This window comes from Salvelinus alpinus, chromosome 8 (genome assembly GCF_045679555.1).
Source record: "Salvelinus alpinus chromosome 8, SLU_Salpinus.1, whole genome shotgun sequence".
NCBI classification, from domain to species: domain Eukaryota; kingdom Metazoa; phylum Chordata; class Actinopteri; order Salmoniformes; family Salmonidae; genus Salvelinus; species Salvelinus alpinus.
The window spans coordinates 59,196,577-59,216,521 of record NC_092093.1 but is presented as its reverse complement, the minus strand read 5'-3'; the positions used below and the strand labels follow the sequence as shown (position 1 = coordinate 59,216,521).

Sequence of the window (19,945 nt, the reverse complement as noted above, 5' to 3'; positions counted from 1 at the left end):
CTTTGAAACACATGCCTTAATGCTTTAGTATGGAGAAATACCCATTTTCCAGGCAGTAATAATGGAGCAAAGGAGTGACGTGTGAATAGGCCTAATTGCCAAGCATTAAACTGAGGGCATATTTCCTGTGAAGGGTTTTACAGTGCAGATACACCTGCTAGATGTGTCACCATGTCATCCATTTATGCCACCCCTCCAAAGCAGGACTCACCCACAACTTCAACAACACTGTTGTGTCAATATACTGTGTGCCAGTGCCAACTAGTCCAAGTAACAAGTGGGTCATTCAAAACATCTTTCCAGAACATAATTCATAAACATGTAAATCAATTTAGATTGTTAGGGCTACAGATAATTTTTAAAAAGCCCACGTACTGGATAATATAGTATGAAGACTCAAACGTAACTTAATGTTTGTGTAGCATAGCTTACTGTATGCATTACTTTATAATATTGTATTATATCAAGTCATACTAACCTATTCACCTATTTTACTTTATTCTATCATACAGATAAGCAGTTTTCACCTTTTACCATAACTAGCTAAACTACACATTGTACTGCACCTACTTGGTCTTTTGTAAAAGAAAAGGCTAACCTTCAATTCTCCTCAGTTGTTTGCACATCAATTAAACTGGAGAACCACTGTACATAGGTTACACTACACACCTAATCAGATGCAGACAGTGCCGTGGGCTATTCTACATGCGGCAGGTAGTTAAATAGGCAACTTTTCATTCTGTCAGTTGTGCCCCGCTTTTGATTGGGGAAATAAAAATCTAAATAGGTCGTCAATGCAAACAGGATGTTGTCGCGCTGCTGCTCCTGTTGCAATTCGACGCGTTCCTGTGAACGGATAAGATCCTGGAGTCGTAGGGAAACTGCCGGAGACGTGAGTCATTTGTTTGAGGACGAGGACCAACGCGAAATTGTCGCGGACCGAACCAGGATGAACCGGGACATTGCACTTTTGAGAGAACAGTACAACTGCACTAAAGAGAAACAAAAGACCCGGGTGGTTTTATTCAGACAAGGTAGGCAACTCTTTCGATGAGTGCTGTGCGAGCTTGGCATGCACACGTAACCAGTTTTGTCTAAAGTTTTGTCTGGCAACAAGCTGATGTTACATTGTCGCTGATGTTCTGCATCCTTGGTCTTTTGTATCTATAATGGATTTATATGATGTGAATTTCAATAGTTTTGACTGAATTAGTCTTGGCTACTTTTGGTTCTTCATACAAAAGATTATCCTGATCCGTCTGCTTTGAACAACAAAAATGGCAGTTACTGTAGACTATAGGTAGTCAGTAGACCTGACCCTTACAGCTGCGCTAGGGTCGGACAGACTTCCTTCGTGAACACCTGTGGAGCCCCTGCAATATATTATTCAGAAAACATACCTCAATCCAAGGATGACAAATGCCTTGTACTTTAAAATTGTCCCATTCAAATAAAAGTGTATTTGTCACATGCGTCAATGGAATAGAACTGGTGTAGACTTAACCATGAAATGCTAACTTATGAGCCCTTTCCCAACAACGCAGAAGTAAAAAGTAAGAACTTTTGCTCATTGAAAATAGTAACACAATAAATCACAATAACGAGGCCATATACAAGGAGTACCAGCGCGAGTCAATGTGCAAGGGTACGAGGTAGTTTAGGTCATATGTACAGGAAGTCTTTCCAAACCTAATGCAGCTGTAAGCAAGAAGGTCAGATCTGCTGGCTAGCTGGCTAGGCTATAGGCTTCTGGAAGTGTGTGTGTGTGTGTGGTGTCATTTGAACACAAGTTATATTTTTGTTACAATAACATGACTACATAAGTAAGCACTTAATTTTTTCTGAGCTGAAAGGTTGATTGCAAATGTCTGTTAACCTGTCTTTACTTTCTATTCTATTTCCCGACAGTATCAGCTGATGACGCAACAGAGATCAGTGGGAAAGCCCTGGTCAACATGGTCCTGGTCAACCAGGAGATGAAGAGCACCCATGAGAGGAAGAGGACGGTGTCAGAGGCTGAGATTGATTTTGTTAGGCACCTGGAGATAACCCCGTGGTACACACACCTGGGAATCCACCGACGGACCAACGGTATCATAGCACCTCATCCAAACCCCACATTCACCGGCAGCAATTCTTCGAGTTTGACTTCGCTCTCTGAGGACTGTCCTGAGACGTCCAGTGACAAAGTCTTGGGGGATTCTACTTCTATCCATTCTGACGAGTTGAGTACCAGTAACAGCATTTCAGGCTCCCAGAAGTTCTCAGCCCCAGTCGTTTTGTCCAGACAACTGAGTTTTGGGGGCCAGCAGCCACCTCTGTTCTCCTCCAGCTCCCTTCACCACTACCCCTTCCCCCAGAGAAAAGGGCCCAAGAAGTCAGAGGCTGCCAGGAGACTTGGGATGTACACATCATTCTGATAAGAGAGGGAGTCTGCTATAGTGCAATATGTGTTGTATGTTTCTGCATTAAAAACAATATTGTTGAGTTGCTATAAGGACATTTGCTATGCAGCCATTTACATGTTAATAATGTCATGTAAGTTGCTGTGCCTTACCCTGTATTGGACCCGTATGTTAACGTTTGAGTTTCATCTCATTGGAGCCTAAATGTGTTTGTTTGAGAAGGGAATATATTTTCTCCAGTGAGTCTGCAGGACTGTGTGCCACTGAACAAATGAGTGGAAAATGACTGATTATTCTCTGGTGTGCATAGCCTATTATTGTCATACAGTAAGATTAATCCCAGCAATCCAGATGGAATGTGCAGACAGTGTGATGATGCAGTGATTAAATATCTTCGTACAGTATGCTACTTCTACATGCATATTGAATATTAAAACATCTCATCAAATCTCTTTGTCTGAGTCATTTTAAAAAGGTACCATACTTTTGATGTTCTTTCCTTCACTTCTACTATTCTGTGTTGTCATTTGTGTCAGTCTCTCTGCATTTTGTTGTAGGCTAAACTCCAATCGTGTTGGTAGCATCATAATATGAGGACCGAGCCATCTCCTAATCTAACCCCAAAACCATGGGCGCAACTTTCACTGGGGACATGCAGACAGCCAGGGGAACATTCCAACACTCAGCAGTGGTAGAAAAAGTATCCAACGGTCATACTTGAGTAAAAGTAAAGACTCCTTAATAGAAAATGACTCAAGTAAAAGTAAGTTACGCAGTAAAATACTACTTGAGTAAAAGTATAAAAGTATTTGGTTTGAAATATTCTTAAGTATCAAAAGTATAAATAATTCCTTATTAAGCAAACCAGATTGCACAATTATTATTATTTTAATTTACGGAAAGCCAGGGGCACACCCCAACACTCAGGCATCGTTTACAAACACAGCATGTGTGTTTAGTGAGTCTGCCAGATCAGAGGCAGTAAGGATGACCAGGGATGTTTGGTTGATAACTCTGAATTGGACCATTTTCCTGTCCTGCTAAGCAATCAAAATGTAATGAGTACTTTTGGGTGTTAAGGACAATATATGGAGTAAAAAGTACAATATTTTCTTAATGAATGTATTGAAGTAAAAGTAGTCAAAAATATGATGAGTAAAGTAAAGTACAGATACCCCCAAAAAACAACTTAAGTAGTACTCTAAAGTATTTTTACACCACTGACACTCAGACATCATTAGGCCGTCATTGTAAATACGAATTTGTTTTTATCTGACATGCCTAGTTAAATAAAGGTTAAATCAAAAATAAAACATAAAAATGTACAGATCGCCAGGGGAACACGCCAACACTCAGACATAATTTACAAACGTAGCATGTGCCATCAGATTTGCCTCCAATGCTCCTTATAGGACACATCACTGCACTCTATACTCCCCTGTAAACTGGTCATACTGTATACCCGTTGCAAGACCCACGGGTTGATGCTTATTTATAAAACACTCTTAGGCCTCACTCCCCCCTATCTGAGATATCTACTGCAGCCCTCATCCTCCACATACAACACCTGTTCTGCCAGTCACATTCTGTGAAAGGTCCCTAAAGCACACACATCCCTGGGTCACTCGTATTTTCAGTTCGCTGTAGCTAGCGACTGAAACGAGCTGCAACAAACACTCAAACTGGACAGTTTTTTCTCAATCTCTTCATTCAAAGACTCAATCATGGACACTCTTACTGACAGTTGTGGCTGCTTTGCGTGATGTATTGTTGTCTCTACCTTCTTGCCCTTTGGGCTGTTGTCTGTGCCCAATAATGTTTGTACCATGTTTTGTGCTGCTACCATGTTGTGTTGCTACCATGCTGTGTTGTCATGTGTTGCTGCCTTGCTATGTTGTTGTCTTAGGTCTCTCTTTATGTAGTGTTGTCTCTCTTGTCGTGATGTGTGTTTTGTCATATATATATATATATATATACATACACACACATATATATATATATATACATACACACACATATATATATATATATATATATATATATATATATATATATACAGTGGGGAGAACAAGTATTTGATACACTGCCGATTTTGCAGGTTTTCCTACTTACAAAGCATGTAGAGGTCTGTCATTTTTATCATAGGTACACTTCAACTGTGAGAGACGGAATCTAAAACAAAAATCCAGAAAATCACATTGTATGATTTTTAAGTAATTAATTTGCATTTTATTGCATGACATAAGTATTTGATCACCTACCAACCAGTAAGAATTCCGGCTCTCACAGACCTGTTAGTTTTTCTTTAAGAAGCCCTCCTGTTCTCCACTCATTACCTGTATTAACTGCACCTGTTTGAACTCGTTACCTGTATAAAAGACACCTGTCCACACACTCAATCAAACAGACTCCAACCTCTCCACAATGGCCAAGACCAGAGAGCTGTGTAAGGACATCAGGGATAAATTGTAGACCTGTACAAGGCTGGGATGGGCTACAGGACAATAGCCAAGCAGCTTGGTGAGAAGGCAACAACTGTTGGCACAATTATTAGAAAATGGAAGAAGTTCAAGATGACGGTCAATCACCCTCGGTCTGGGGCTCCATGCAAGATCTCACCTCGTGGGGCATCAATGATCATGAGGAATGTGAGGGATCAGCCCAGAACTACACGGCAGGACCTGGTCAATGACCTGAAGAGAGCTGGGACCACAGTCTCAAAGAAAACCATTAGTAACACACTACGCCGTCATGGATTAAAATCCTGCAGCGCACGCAAGGTCCCCCTGCTCAAGCCAGCGCATGTCCAGGCCCGTCTGAAGTTTGCCAATGACCATCTGGATGATCCAGAGGAGGAATGGGAGAAGGTCATGTGGTCTGATGAGACAAAAATAGAGCTTTTTGCTCTAAACTCCACTCGCCGTGTTTGGAGGAATAGAAGGATGAGTACAACCCCAAGAACACCATCCCAACCGTGAAGCATGGAGGTGGAAACATCATTCTTTGGGGATGCTTTTCTGCAAAGGGGACAGGACGACTGCACCGTATTGAGGGGAGGATGGATGGGGCCATGTATCGCGAGATCTTGACCAACAACCTCCTTCCCTCAGTAAGAGCATTGAAGATGGGTCGTGGCTGGGTCTTCCAGCATGACAACGACACGAAGCACACAGCCAGGGCAACTAAGGAGTGGCTCCGTAAGAAGCATCTCAAGGTCCTGGAGTGGCCTAGCCCGTCTCCAGACCTGAACCCAATAGAAAATCTTTGGAGGGAGCCGAAAGTCCGTATTGCCCAGCGACAGCCCCGAAACCTGAAGGATCTGGAGAAGGTCTGTATGGAGGAGTGGGCCAAAATCCCTGCTGCAGTGTGTGCAAACCTGGTCAAGAACTACAGGAAACGTATGATCTCTGTAATTGCAAACTAAGGTTTCTGTACCAAATATTCAGTTCTGCTTTTCTGATGTATCAAATACTTATGTCATGCAAAAAAATGCAAATTAATTACTTAAAAATCATACAATGTGATTTTCTGGATTTTTGTTTTAGATTCCTTCTCTCACAGTTGAAGTGTACCTATGATAAAAATTACAGACCTCTACATGCTTTGTAAGTAGGAAAACCTGCAAAATTGTCAGTGTATCAAATACTTGTTCTCCCCACTGTATATATACATACACACACATATATATATATTTTTATCCCTGCCCCAAAAAGAGGCATTTTGCCTCTTGGTAGGCCGTAATTGTAAATAAGAATTTGTTCTTAACTGACTTGCCTAGTTAAATAAAGGTTAAAAATAAATAAATATAAATAAATGTGTGTTTAGGGAGTCCGCCAGATCAGAGGCAGTAGGGATGACCAGGGATGTTCTATTGATAAGTCTGTGAATTGGACCGTTTTCCTGTCCTGCTAAGCATTCAAAATGTAATGAGTACTTTGGTTGTCGGTGAAAACGTATGGCATATAAAGTACATTATTTTCTTTAGGCTGGTAGTGAAGTAAAAGTTGTCAAAAATATAAATAGTAAAGTAAAGTACAGATACCCCAAAAAAAGACTTATGTAGTACTTTAAAGTATTTTTACTTAGGTACTTTACACCACTGCATTAAGGGTAATAACCGGTGGAATGAAATACAACCAAAAATGTAAATGGATAACCTACATATTTTAAATCATTGGACATACTTGTGGTGGAGTACTTTCTAGAAGTTCCGTGCTTTGCCACCGAGTAGGAGCGAAGACAAATTGGACCTCGTGACTTACCTTAGTACGGAAGTGAAAGAGAAGAATAACATTAAAAACCTCGTTTCAACACGTTCCTATCAAAATAATACGGCGACAAGGTTAACACTTCCAACGTGACTGAATCATTAATTTGGTAAATCTTTAAATAAACCTGAAACGACGAAGGTGTCGTATTTATCCTGCGTGAGCTAGTCGTAGCCAAAATGGGCAGCGTCGCAGCTGTTGTTGTCTGCGACTGCGTAGTTAGCATACAATAATGTTGGCTCTACCTACTGTAGCTAGTTAGTTCTACTCATCCATTTTACATTTGAGTTATTTAGCAGACGCTCTTATCCAGAGCGACTTACAGTAGTGAGTACATACATTTTCGTACTTTTTCATCCTGCGGAATTCCCTATTGTTTACGGGCTAGCTGTTCACTTTCACTTTTCCTACCATATTTTTTTCCACAGTTTTGAGAATGGCAGAGATGCATATTCAGGCAAAGCTGGTAAATCTTTTAAAACAAGATAAGATTCAGCTCTGGAACCCACCTTACACCACAGAATACAACCGGGCAGGACAGCAACCTCTGCAGGTAACATTAGCTAGGAAGTTATAGCCATTCTAAATGTGTTGATGTTCATTCAGCTGGCTGGTCTGTCACCTGACTATGAGTCAGATTTGTGTGATATGTTTTTAACTATGCCTGTCTGTGTGTCTGTCTTTGTCACTGTTGTCATTACAGCAGCTTGCAGTGAATTATGCACCCATTGTGTGCTTCTCTGTGTCTGAAGTGGCAAGTGCCTTGGAGAGCATCAGATCCCAAGCAGTAAAGAGAGGAATGGGGAATAAGACCTATAGAGAGACATTTGTGGCCACGCTGGAACTCCTTCTGCCTAAAGATGGGAAAAAGGTTTGTGTGTGTTTTAGGGTGGGTGTGTTTTCCCTGACACACCCTACAGAAGATAAACTAATAATTCCAGATTTTTACCTGATTGCTTTAGGATGTCAAGAAGAAGAACTATTTGGAGACTAAACTGGATGTCATTGCACAAGATATCATGGCTAGGTAAGTGAAAATGGCCATCACAATGTCAATCTTTTATGTTATCAGTGGGTGAAGTGTCTTTTTAGGCCTACTGTGTCTAAGGTCACAAAGCTATACAGTGCTACTTTCTTCCTACATTTGTATAGGATTGCTGAACAATATGGACTCAAATACATCAAGTTAATTTTGAATGGGAAGACACTGACTCCTGGTAAGTTCCATTTAGGCCTAGTTGCCACAACCCCCCTCTAATCAATACATATGAACTCTCATTATGTTTGGTAATTTCAGCTTTGCATGCAAAAGCTCTGACGAAGGCCTTAAGTCCGATACGTAAAGCTTATTATAAAGAGCAGCGATACTAGCAAGAGCAGTGTGCAGGTTTCTTATTTTTTTCTCTCAACTTTGCAAGCATTGAAACAGTTTCTCTTCACAGAGAAGCGTCTGGATGAACAGGACGTGAAGAACAACAGTAAGATTATGGTTCTGCGGGTGAGCGAGCCTGAGAGGAAGAAACAGATGGCGGAGGAGGAGGAGAAGAAGAAAACCCAGGACCAGAGTGTCCAGAGAACCCAGAAGGGCTTCCAGATCCTCTCCGAGAGAGGTTAGTGAGACACTGCTTTTAAACACAATCACAATTATCACAACGATACAGGAATATTACTTCATGCTTGTTCTTTGGCTTGGTTGTCGTTTTAGGCATCCAGATCCTCTCAGTAAGACCCTCATACTGCGTTTAACCTCAATCACAATGCTACAGGAGTGTTATTTTATGGTGGTTCTGTGGTTTGGTTGTCATTGTAGATGGCACCGATGACCCAGCCACGACTCCATTCCTAGAGATTGCTGATCAGAAGGGGAACCCTCTGAAAATACCTCACAGAGAGAAAAAGGTAGTCTAGACAAAGAACTCATGAACATATGAGCAATATTATATTCATAACTGTCATGATAAGCAGTATGAGTGGACAGCAAGCTCACACAACGTGTGGCCTGAATGGTAACTATGATTCTTGCCATGTGTTCTGTGTGAATTTAACCTCCACTGATTGTGACTCCACACCACACAAACTCTTGACTATTTCTAATGCTGTGTGATTGTTGTCCTCAGGCTTTGATTCTAGCCATGGGGTTCCACGAGAAAGGCCGCGCTCTGATGAAGAGGAAACAGTACGACGCTGCTCTGTGCCACCTGCTGCAAGCTGACGACCAGTTTGGGTAAAACACCTTCAGCTACAATCACAGAAATCCTTTGTCGAAACAGATATTGGTCAAAACACACATTTAACTTTTGGTTAAAACCGTCAATGTCTGATTAAAAATGTCAGATAATTTTATGGTGTTATCATTTCATTTGACTTTGAATGTGTACGACTTCTACTACACGTTCTGTTCCACCTCTAATACCATTGTACAGTTCCTCCGATCCATTAGATTTTATTAAGACTGATGTAAGATATATATTTTGTGTGTCTCCACAGTACATGTGGCTCCGTGCTCCTGAGCACGGTGGACAACTATGCAGTACTGCAGCTGGACATCGTGTGGTGCTACAGAGCCCTGGAGGCCCTCTCCTGCCTGGACGACGGCAAGCAGAGGCTGCAGAGAGCCGAGGACTGCTTCCTCAAGTGCTACGGAGAGCAGCAGCAGAGGCTCATGCAGATCAAGGTGATGAACCACCATCACTGGTCTATGGCTCTGTTAACAAACAACGGCTAGCCCCTACTCACTAAGCACCTATGTCGATCTGAATTTCATAAAAGTTGTAATATAGTACATTTTTATTAATTTAATTTGTTTTCAGGGAAACACAGGACGAGAGGAGGTGCTGTTCCTCAGGCTGTACCTCCTACAGAGCTTACTAGCGTACCTGGATGGTAACGAACACCAGGCCACACAGAAGCTAATGCGGGTACAGTACATAATCTGGCTGTACAATCTGGAGTCCTGCGTCCAGATTGTCTTGTCTTCAGACATTAACAACAACATTTCTATAAGCAGGGAGGCACCTCACTGTAATATAATGTCATATTACTGATTCTACCTCTTACTCCTGCTGTGTTGTAGGTGGAGGACCTGTATGGGCGTCTGTGTCTGGATCCAGGGAAGATGACAGGGCTGATGGGTCTGGGTTTCTCTGAGCAGGAGGCCCGTCTAGGCCTGAGGGCCTGCCACGGCAACGTAGACGAGGCCGTGCTGCACATCACCCACAGGAGACAGGTGGGTCCCCCCCTCAGCAATAGAATGACGCAATGTTGACTTGAATGGTAATGTTGTCAAGAGAATTTTCAATCCCAATGATAATAACTGACAATCAATAGCTCTGACCAATCCCAGAGATCTGTAAGACCATGGGTTTAATAATAATTAGTCAAAGACTCAGCTTATGCAAAACAATAGTACAGTTTATTCACAAGAACGCTCTGAAGTCCATTATACAAAGACATCCATTTTATAGCTGCGCACATACTTCCACACAAACAGTAGGTGAGTTTTATCCTTCTCTATAGTTCTCACCACTGTGTATCACTGCCAAGCCAACAGTTCCATTCCCCCGAGATTAGGGAAACCTTGAGAAGTACTCCCTATGCTGTCATAGAGGCCTAGCCAGGTCGGTCCAAACACAGTTTAACTGTTCTCGGTTTTTTTCTTCGGCACACACATACAAGTTCAAATCCTAAGCTACGCCTTGCTCAGACAGTCTGTGTTTTTCCACTATACAGATACATTGTTTAATCTAATTCTAAAACTACACACATCATCAGATTATAATTTTATGATTCTAATCAATTTCATACAGTTATAAGGTTTCGGAGTGGAATTATTTTATCATTATCTTTCAACATATACATTATTTTATCAAATGTCCATTCTAGTTATTATATTTCTATGAATTAAATAAGTCCCATAGTAGGGAAAAAGGGTCCGGCACTCATAGTGGCGAAAAAAAGGGACCAGCGCTCTCACTTGATGTAGTTGCAGATGATAGGAAACATTTCCTAATAGCAACTAAGTTATCAGGGCTGTTATAATCATAGAAATACACTTACTAGAACTATTCAAGTCAGTGACCCATGATGGGTGGAGCGGTGGCCATATTGAGTGTAATTCTATGGTTTTGTCTGTCCCTGTCAGGAGAGGGAGGAGATGAAACAGCAGGAGAGGGAGAGGAGGAGGAGGCGTATGGAGGGCCTGGCCACCCTCCGAGAGCTGGGTTACTCCAAGAGAGACGCTGCCCGGGCCCTCCAACAGGCAGACGGGGACATGGACAGAGCCTATGGGGTGAGAGGCAGTCGCCGCTATTGCAAAAACACACATTGTTTCTCAATATGCCATGAAAGAGGATATGCCAACCATCACGACAAGTTACCATAACCAGAGCCATGAAGCAACATTAGCTAGCAGAAGAGTGTAGGTGCAGGCTAGCATACTTTGCTAATATGTATTTTTTTTGTATTACTTGATCCTTGTCTCCCCCTAGATTCTTCTAGAGTCCACCCAGGCTGAGTCTGCTGCTGTAACCAACCACAACACAGAGCTCCCCATAGATCAATCCAAGGTTGAGCAGGTAACATCCCCTACCTCTTTCGAGCTCTCGTCACTATTTCAGTATAAAAGGTAGGTTTATCAGTTTAGCATGGTACCTTATCCTTCCCTCTGCATAGCTGTTATACCTGGGCTTTGAGCCGGAGGCTGCCGAAGCTGCACTGAAGCTGACGGGGGGAGATGTGCAAGGGGCCACCCAGCTACTGCTGGACAACCAGGGGGTCCTGCCCCCAGAGCTGCTCTCCCCCTCTCCCCCCTCCTCACTCTCCGAGGAGCCCAGCACCTCCTCTGAGTCCGCAGGTAGGACTCACATTCACACACGTACGTACACAGATAAGCATGCAGATGAACAGACGGATGCACTCTCTCATTACTCCGTTAATACAACAATACAGGTCTTATTGAATAAATCATTTCAAAAATCTGTTTTATTGTCACATACACTGGCTAGTGTTCCACTGTTGAGAGGTCTATGTGAGAAAGAGGCATTCAATATGCTGCTGATACTTAAGGCACCAGGATGCCATTTATACCCAAATCCCCAAAGGAGAGCCCTAATGAACATGACACTTGTCATTGGTGTGTCCAGGCTCTGGGAGCCAAGGGGAGGACCCTATGGACGTAGACCTGGTGAATGAGGTGCTGGAGGACATCCCCCGACATGAAGAAGACTACCTGGACCTGACCCTGGAGGAGGAGAGCGAGGTCATAGCTCAGATGAAGTCCTACCTCCACAGGAACTGTACCCCCTCCAGCTAAAGCGCCGTCCAGGTGGTGGCCATTTTTAAAGCACTTCCACCACGTCCTAAAACAAGGGTGTTTGATTTCGGTCTTTTTAGACCCCAAATTAGGTTTGTGATTATTGTTTTTTTCCCCATAGCGATACATCAACATTTTTACATTCTGTTTTTTGTACTAAAGTGTTAATTGTCATTTAAACATGTGCAACAGATTGGAAATAATTTGTAAGGAAGTGAGCTAACTGACTGGTTTATGCTCTAGAGGGGACTGTGTTCTCCCCATTCTCACCACTTGGATTATTTGAAGGTTAATGTTTGAGATTTCAACCCTGTTTAGAATGTGAGGCTTATAATTGTACCGTGAAGGGATTTTTGGTTGCTTGTATACAAGATGTTTCTCCAACTGAAATACATTTGTCTTCGTGCTCTGTTTTAGTATTCGAGATCCCTTTAAGTAATTTAATCAAGAAATTAAGTTGGTTAAATTCTGTTTTTATTTCATTTGTGGTTTTCATGGAGTTTGATTACCAATATGACAATACATGACTGGTCTTAGTGCCATATAGTTCAGGTTGCCTTTAGTTTCAAAGTCATTTGCATTTAATTTAAGAACCTGTTATTACATACAATAAATACTCCTTTGCGATTAGTATGTATTTGTGCCTCATGATTCACAGTTGTGTATTTTTCTTATGCCTGTGCTCTTTACAGTATCTATCTACCAGGGGAGGATGGCTCATAATGTCTTGAACGGGGCAAATGGAATGGCATCAAGCACATGGAAACCATGTGTTTGATACCATTCCACTGAGTCATTACCACGAGCCCATCCTCCCCAATTAAGTTGCCACCAACCTCCTGTGCTATCTAATCATAACTTCTTTGGGGTACTTTACCCCAGATATGTTTTGCTCTCGAAGTACCCCCTCATGGGCAATCAATCTTTAAGCCTATATTCATAATGAGTCTTCCCAAGTACCCCCTGTGGATAGGCTGGGTACCCCCAGGGGTCCTAGTACCCAGGTTGAAAACCACTGCTCTATATAGACCCTCGTACACTCACACAAACATAACACGGCAAGTGTTCGATAAAAATACATTTGTGGTATTATGTATTTTTTTTATTGTACATTTCTAGAATGGTGAAAGTCACAGTCCATGCGGGTCTGGGGCGGGACAGGGGAAGAGGTTTAGAAGTAGTTGACCACTCTACGGATGGACTGGATGTTGGGGTTCTCGGCCTGCCACTCGTTGTGACTGCAGTAGTCTCCTCTCTCCACGATGTACATGCGGCCGCGGAAGTTAGGCTCCTCGTACATCACCCAGCTACAGAAGGAAACAGACCGGTTAGAAATGGTCACACATCTGCTCACTTCACACACTGTTAGAGAGATGGAATAGCAGTAATGGCCTAAATATATCTACTGTGTGTAATTTAATGATGTTATCAGGATATTAAGTAAAATATAGAAATGTATTGTGTGTTCGCTAATAGCTTAGTCTGTCCATTCAATTAATAAATGAATCAATTACATAGATTTATAAAATACTATCACTCATCAAATCAACTACATATGTGGTTTGATGTTACATAAAGGTGTCTTGGCTTTTAAAAATAAATATACTACTTTCAGGGTGAGGAACCATTTAACATCAAGTTGTAAAATCTTGAACTTCCCCTTTAATATTCAACTCACTCCTGGAAAATAACAGTTGGGACAACAGTTGTGAATAGTGGAATTAGTTATTTAGGAATTCAGCAGTGTCTACGCCTTACCTGCTAGATCGTTGGCATATATGTTCCAACTTAACACATGCTAAAAGGATGGATATCTTAGCTCAACAAAAATAGATCCAAATGTTTAATCACTGTAAATGTATCTCTCTGTTTGTGTTTATCTCTGATTTCACAGTTTTACGTGTGTGTGATTACAGTCTGTGGCTAGAGGTGTGTTACGTACGCTCCGTCTCCGTAGACCTTGATGGAGTTGATGCAGCTCTTGCTGAAGCCACGGCTCTGCAGGAAGGGGCAGTCGTCACAGACCTCCACACACTGGCCAGAGAAGTTACAGGCCTCGAACAGTTCCATTCTGTAGTGCTCACCGTGCTGCAAGACACAGTAGAAGAGGAGAGGAGTTAACATGAGTCTGCATTTGGATTTCATACACGCTTTTCAACAGCGGAATATGGAATACTATTATAATGAAAATGAGCGAGAAGAATCTAAAGTGTCTTTAAGTTAAAGTAGAAAATGGCTCTATAACGTAGCCTCTCATCATCCTCATTAGCACCCCCCTAGCCCTTAACCCCTATCCCTTCAAACCTTAACCCCTGTTCCTTCAAACCTTAACACCTATCCCTTTAAGCCGTAACCCCTGTCCCTTAAATTCTTAACCCTTATACCTTAAAGCCTTAACCCCTGTCCCTTAAATTCTTAACCCTTATCCCTTTAAGCCTTAACCCCTGTCCCTTAAATTCTTAACCCCTGTCCCTTCAATCCTTAACCCCTATCCCTACAATCCGGAACCCTAAACCCCATCTCTCACCATCTTGATGGGCTTGCAGGAGCCCATGTGGTCGTTGTGGCTGTTCCAACGCTGGAACTCGGGGTACTCGCCGTGCTCCAGGATGTACTGCTGTCCCTTGAAGTCGGGGTGGTCGAAGCAGCAGAAGGCGCCGCTCTCCACACGGATGGAGTTGACGCGGTTCATGAAGCCACGGTCCTGGAAGTTATCGCAGTCTCCCCTGACCTCCAGCTGCCTGCCGGTGAAGCATTTTCCCTCGTAGAAGGTGATCTGTGTTGGGTGGGTGAGGAGGTTAATACCACAGTTCATTAGTTAGGGTGGGGAGGTCGAGGTAGGATAGCCTGGGATCAAATAATATTTAACATCATTATACTATAACTGGCTTGATTGAGCTTGCCTGTTGCAATGCAACCCATAGAAACATCCCAAAAGTGCAAACCCCACCCAGCTGCCACTGCAGGCAGGCTAAAGCAAACGCTTAAAGTATTTGAACCAAAGTCCTGGCGGGATAGTCTTTGGATGCAAACTCCATTGCTCCGTTTCATTTTATTGTTCACTTAGCCAAATGTAGTGAAACGGTCCAGAGCGATTGAGTTTGGATCCCAGGCTAGAGGCTTGACAGACACTTTGTCACTGGAGTGTCTATTCAATCCACATCGCGGAAGTTCAGCTTTACAGCGTGATTGAAATTTAAACGCAATGTTTCCGCTTTAGAGTAGACTTCATTCAAGGTAAACGCTGCATATGTCTGCTCAACCGGATGTTACCTTTTCATTTCTAATCGCGGAAACTAAAACGCTTCAGCTTTCCAGATTATGTCATGCAGTCTTGTTTCCATGCTGTATTTATGTGCTGAAACCAACTATAGCTATTAATTAAAGATAGAGTTGGCTTTAGCAGCCGTATGCATACAAGACTATGGTATGTCTATTCCTATTGGCCAGCCACCAACTAATTATCCATACCGGCCACTGATAGTTTAAATCAAATAAATAAATGAAATGCTCCCAGGACTTGCTCTTTTAGATATAATCTTTTAACTCCCTTGACAGATTTAACATTTCTCCCAGCAAGACAAACAGAATTATGGCACTGATTAGAACAATCTCCAAATCTCACATTTTCACCAGGGATTGCCTCCAAATTTCCAAACTCATTTGATCACACCTACACTACCTGTTAAATGCATACACTCCCACACCTATATGTTTATTGGCTGGAGTTCTCTCTAACCTTTACCTGGTAGTCCCATTGAGGTCCAAATACCTATTTTTCAAGGGAGACCTGGCCTGGCTGTCCAGTCAGTTATGTCCCAGTGGTAACCTACCTGATGCTGTGTGTATACAGGAAGACCCAGGTGCAGCTTACCTTTCCAGAATACTGCGACATTTTCCACTGGATACTGTCCAACCTGGCCCACAAGTAAAGTGTAACAGTAAAAAAGTTGGACACCTCAATATATACGTCTGGGGCCATGCTGGAAAGTATCGCGAGGCTTGCCACACAAAGGACACACAATGGGGGACTTAGGGCTTTTGCTGGGTGGACACTTTCCCTTCAACTGTTGGCACTGCTGATTCTGGGCTTTGGCTGTCGAGAGACTAAACAGGAGGACAACAAAGGGTTTTGCTTGGCCAGGGCTTTGTGCAGGCCGTTTTGCACATGCAACGCTTCTCTTCTGGTCAAGTTGAATGTTGAATAAGGCCTGGCACGCCCGCACAGTGAGAAAGACAGAGAGAAGTGTGTTTGTGTGTGTGTGGTGGGAGGGTGGTTATCATGGCAACCAGGTGATAGGCCCACGAGGGAGAAGAGAGCGTGCAGAGCTACATCAAAGGCTCAGTATTCTCTTGCCCTCTCCACACAATACTACTACTATGACCTGCCATTGTTCACACAGACAGGATGTCACAACCTTATTTAGATGACCATCGACCTCTGATCTGAAGTACTAGAACTGGCAGTGATGTTGTATGTGAAGTGTGGGGGACATTTGAATAGATTATTAAGATTTTATGGCTTTGTAATAGTTTTATATGGCTGTTATGACAATAACGCACTGGGCATATAAATCTGGTGATAAAACTGTTTATGAATGTCAGCACTATCCCTGTACATTAAAGATAGAAATATAGATTTATACTGACTCTTCAATGTCATAAAATAATGTTTTTCAACATTGGCATATTGTAATATCTTGGAGAGCTTGAAGCTCTGTAAGAGAACAAAGAGAACGTAAATGGATCTCCTGACTTGCCGATAGTGCATTGAATTACTACCCTTGAATGCTGATCAATCGCCTACAAGTCCATTAGAGGATGATAAGCCCTTTTAAGTGTCTCTCTACCTCTGGATATGCTGACTCTTTTTCGCTCGGGCCAATGGGTTAAATAGATCACCCTATCTTTGTATAATTTAGCCCCTCTCAATCATAGCCTGGGTAGCAGGCCTGTAATGTTGGTCTCATTCACTTCGACTAGGTATCCCCTTTCCCACTTTAGTTGTCATTATTAGACGCCAACATTAGACAATGTTCAACAAAAACACAAGTGTCAGTATAGTGAGAAATGTGTTTCACCAGATTTAACTAACAGCTCATTTGCATCTGCTGTCTCCTTTCTTCTGCACTAACGTGAAAGAGCTGGACAGAGGAAACAAAATCCCAGAAGGCATCCGCCATACTGCTTTGACCTATCCTGTAGTTTTCAGATCAGTGCAGATGGAGAGGAGATATCCACTTCAGACTATAGAGACTCAGCCCTGGGAGGAAGCCACATTAGACTATAGAGATTCAGCCCTGGGAGAATTGGATAGGTATAACCAACATGGTAGAATCTTCTCCATGCCACCTAATAGGCTAGGATGTTTGGCCATATTATACTGAACAGAAATATCAATGCTACATGTAAAGTGTTGATCCCCTTTTAGGCACAAAAAGCTTATTTCTCTCAAATTTTGTACACAAATCTGTTTACATCCCTGTTAGTGAGCATTTCTCCTTTGCCAAGAAAATCCATCCACCTGACAGGTGTGGCATATCAAGAAGTTGATTAAACAGCATGATCAATGCCACAGATGTCTCAAGTTAAGGGAGACTGCAGTTGGCAGCTGTCTGCAGGAATGTACAGTTGAAGTCGGAAGTTTACATACTCCTTAGCCAAATACATTTAAACTCAGTTTTTCACAATTCCTGACATTTAATCCTAGTAAAAATGCCCTGTCTTAGGTCAGTTAGGATCACCACTTTATTTTAAGAATGTGAAATGTCAGAATAATAGTAGAGAGAATTATTTATTTCAGCTTTTATTTATTTTGTCACATTCCCAGTGTGTCAGAAGTTTACATACACTCAATTAGTATTTGGTAGTATTGCCTTGAAATTGTTTAACTTGGGTCAAACGTTTCGGTAGTCTTCCACAAGCTTTCCACAATAAGTTGGGTGAATTTTGGCCCATTCCTCCTGACAGAGCTGGTGTAACTGAGTCAAGTTTGTATGCCTCCTTGCTCGCACACGCTTTTTCAGTTCTGCCCACAAATTTTCTATGGGATTGAGGTCAGGGCTTTGTGATGGCCACTCCAATACCTTGACCATTTTGCCACAACTTTGGAAATATGCTTGGGGTCGTTGTCCATTCGGAAGACCCATTTGCGACCAAGCTTTAACTTTCTGACTGATGTCTTGAGATGTTGCTTCAATATATCCACATTTTCCTACCTCATGATGCCATCTATTTTGTGAAGTACACCAGTCCCTCCTGCAGCAAAGCACCCCCACAACATGATGCTGCCACCCCCGTGCTTCACGGTTAGGATGGTGTGCTTCGGCTTGCAAGCGTCCCCCTTTTTCCTCCAAACATAACGATGGTCATTATGGCCAAACAGTTCTATTTTTGTTTTATCAGACCAGAGGACATTTGTCGAAAAGTACGATCTTTGTCCCCATGTGCAGTTAGAACCGTAGTCTGGCTTTTTTATGGCAGTTTTGGAGCAGTGGCTTCTTCCTTGCTGAGCGGCCTTTCAGGTTATGTGAATATAGGACTCGTTTTACTGTGGATATAGATACTTTTGTACCTGTTTCCTCCAGCATCTTCACAAGGTCCTTTGCTGTTGTTCTGAGATTGATTTGCACTTTTCCACCAAACTACGTTCATCTCTGAGACAGAACGTGTCTCCTTCCTGAGCGGTATGACAGCTGCGTGATCCCATGGTACTTGCGTACTATTGTTTGTAGAGATGAACTCGGTCCCTTCAGGCGTTTTTTTCCTGAGGTCTTGACTGATTTCTTTTGATTTTCCCATTATGTCAAGCAAAGGTGTTTGAAGGTAGGCCTTGAAATACATCCACAGGTACACCTCCAATTGACTCAAATGATGTCAATTAGCCTATCAGAAGCTTCTAAAGCCATGACATAATTTTCTGGAATTTTCCAAGCTGTTTAAACGCACAGTCAACTTAGTGTATGTAAACTTCTGACCCACGGTAATTGTGATACAGTGAATTGTAAGTGAAATAATCTGTCTGTTAACAATAGTTGTAAAAACTACTTGTCGCACAAAGTAGATGACTTGCCAAAACTATAGTTTGTTAACAAGAAATTTGTGGAGTGGTTGAAAGAGTTTTAATGACTCCAACCTAAGTGTATATAAACTTCCGACTTCAACTGTACATCAGAGCTGTTGGCAGATACGTTTATGTTCATTTCTCTACCATAAGCCGCCTCCAATGTTGTTTTAGAGAATTTGGCACTACGTCCAACCGGCCTCACAACCACAGACCACGCCAGCCCAAGACCTGCACATGTGGCTTCTTCACCTGCGGGATCCAGACTCCCAGACAGCTGATTAAACTGAGGAGTATTTCTGTCTGTAAGAAAGCCCTTTTGTGGTGAAAAACTCATTCTGATTGGGAAGGGGTGCAGCCAGGCCCAGCCAGTCGTGATATCCATAGGGCCTTATTAATTTATTTAAATTGACTGATTTCCTTATATGAACTGTAATTCAGTAAAATCATTGCATGTTGCGTTTACATTTTTGTTCAGTATAGATCCAGACCCCATCTTTTCACATCTACCCAAGTGCCTAGAGGGTAGGTGGGCTAGGGGTTGTTTCTCCATGATGAAATTCATGTATTTTATGGAGTAAAGACTGGCTATAAGTCCGTACTATAATTGGTTCTACATAACAGTAACTATCTCCACTCTACTCCAACTGGATTATAGAGAGGAATATAATGAGGATTAGATCTCTCATGGGGGCACATATTAATCCAACCCACCAGGTTTCCATTTCTCCTTGGTAATGTTAATTATCACGAACCCGCTCTGAGAGCTGGCAAGAGTGAGGAGCGGTGTGATGACACATTCTGTTTCCCTGACTGAGTGGCAACCTCAGCCTTTTGACATGTTCTGAGGTAGAGGAGCCAAGAGGAAGTAGAATACAGAATCCTTTATCCCAGGACA

General features: G+C 42.3%; 3 protein-coding genes across 7 annotated transcripts; 2 read left to right on the top strand and 1 right to left on the bottom strand.

Moving 5' to 3' along the window:
* Positions 1–694: 694 nt before the first annotated feature.
* On the top strand, positions 695–2,853 carry LOC139583370 (uncharacterized protein C9orf152-like). Its single transcript, XM_071414372.1, has 2 exons — positions 695–1,034; positions 1,909–2,853. The coding sequence occupies exons 1-2, from the start codon at positions 806–808 to the stop codon at positions 2,418–2,420; spliced, it is 741 nt and encodes a 246-aa protein (XP_071270473.1). The 5' UTR covers positions 695–805; the 3' UTR covers positions 2,421–2,853.
* Positions 2,854–6,624: 3,771 nt separating this feature from the next.
* On the top strand, positions 6,625–12,614 carry LOC139583367 (NEDD8 ultimate buster 1-like). Of its 5 annotated transcripts, none has more exons than XM_071414365.1 (15): positions 6,625–6,782; positions 7,102–7,226; positions 7,377–7,544; positions 7,636–7,700; positions 7,826–7,890; positions 8,116–8,283; positions 8,484–8,572; positions 8,791–8,897; positions 9,161–9,347; positions 9,484–9,591; positions 9,747–9,899; positions 10,815–10,961; positions 11,161–11,247; positions 11,345–11,546; positions 11,815–12,614. In XM_071414365.1, the coding sequence occupies exons 2-15, from the start codon at positions 7,110–7,112 to the stop codon at positions 11,982–11,984; spliced, it is 1,833 nt and encodes a 610-aa protein (XP_071270466.1). In that variant the 5' UTR covers positions 6,625–6,782; positions 7,102–7,109; the 3' UTR covers positions 11,985–12,614. The 5 variants fall into 5 exon arrangements, with proteins under 5 accessions (XP_071270466.1, XP_071270468.1, XP_071270465.1 ...); XM_071414367.1 differs by having other exon boundaries at positions 6,626–6,782; positions 11,345–11,525; XM_071414364.1 differs by having other exon boundaries at positions 6,633–7,000.
* Positions 12,615–13,047: 433 nt separating this feature from the next.
* Positions 13,048–15,957, bottom strand: LOC139583368 (gamma-crystallin N-B-like). The gene is made up of 4 exons (XM_071414368.1): positions 15,859–15,957; positions 14,512–14,760; positions 13,927–14,072; positions 13,048–13,291 (listed from the first exon to the last, which is right to left on the bottom strand). Exons 1-4 carry the CDS (start codon positions 15,877–15,879, stop codon positions 13,156–13,158), a joined length of 552 nt encoding a protein of 183 aa, XP_071270469.1. The 5' UTR covers positions 15,880–15,957; the 3' UTR covers positions 13,048–13,155.
* Between the last annotated feature and the right edge of the window lie 3,988 nt (positions 15,958–19,945).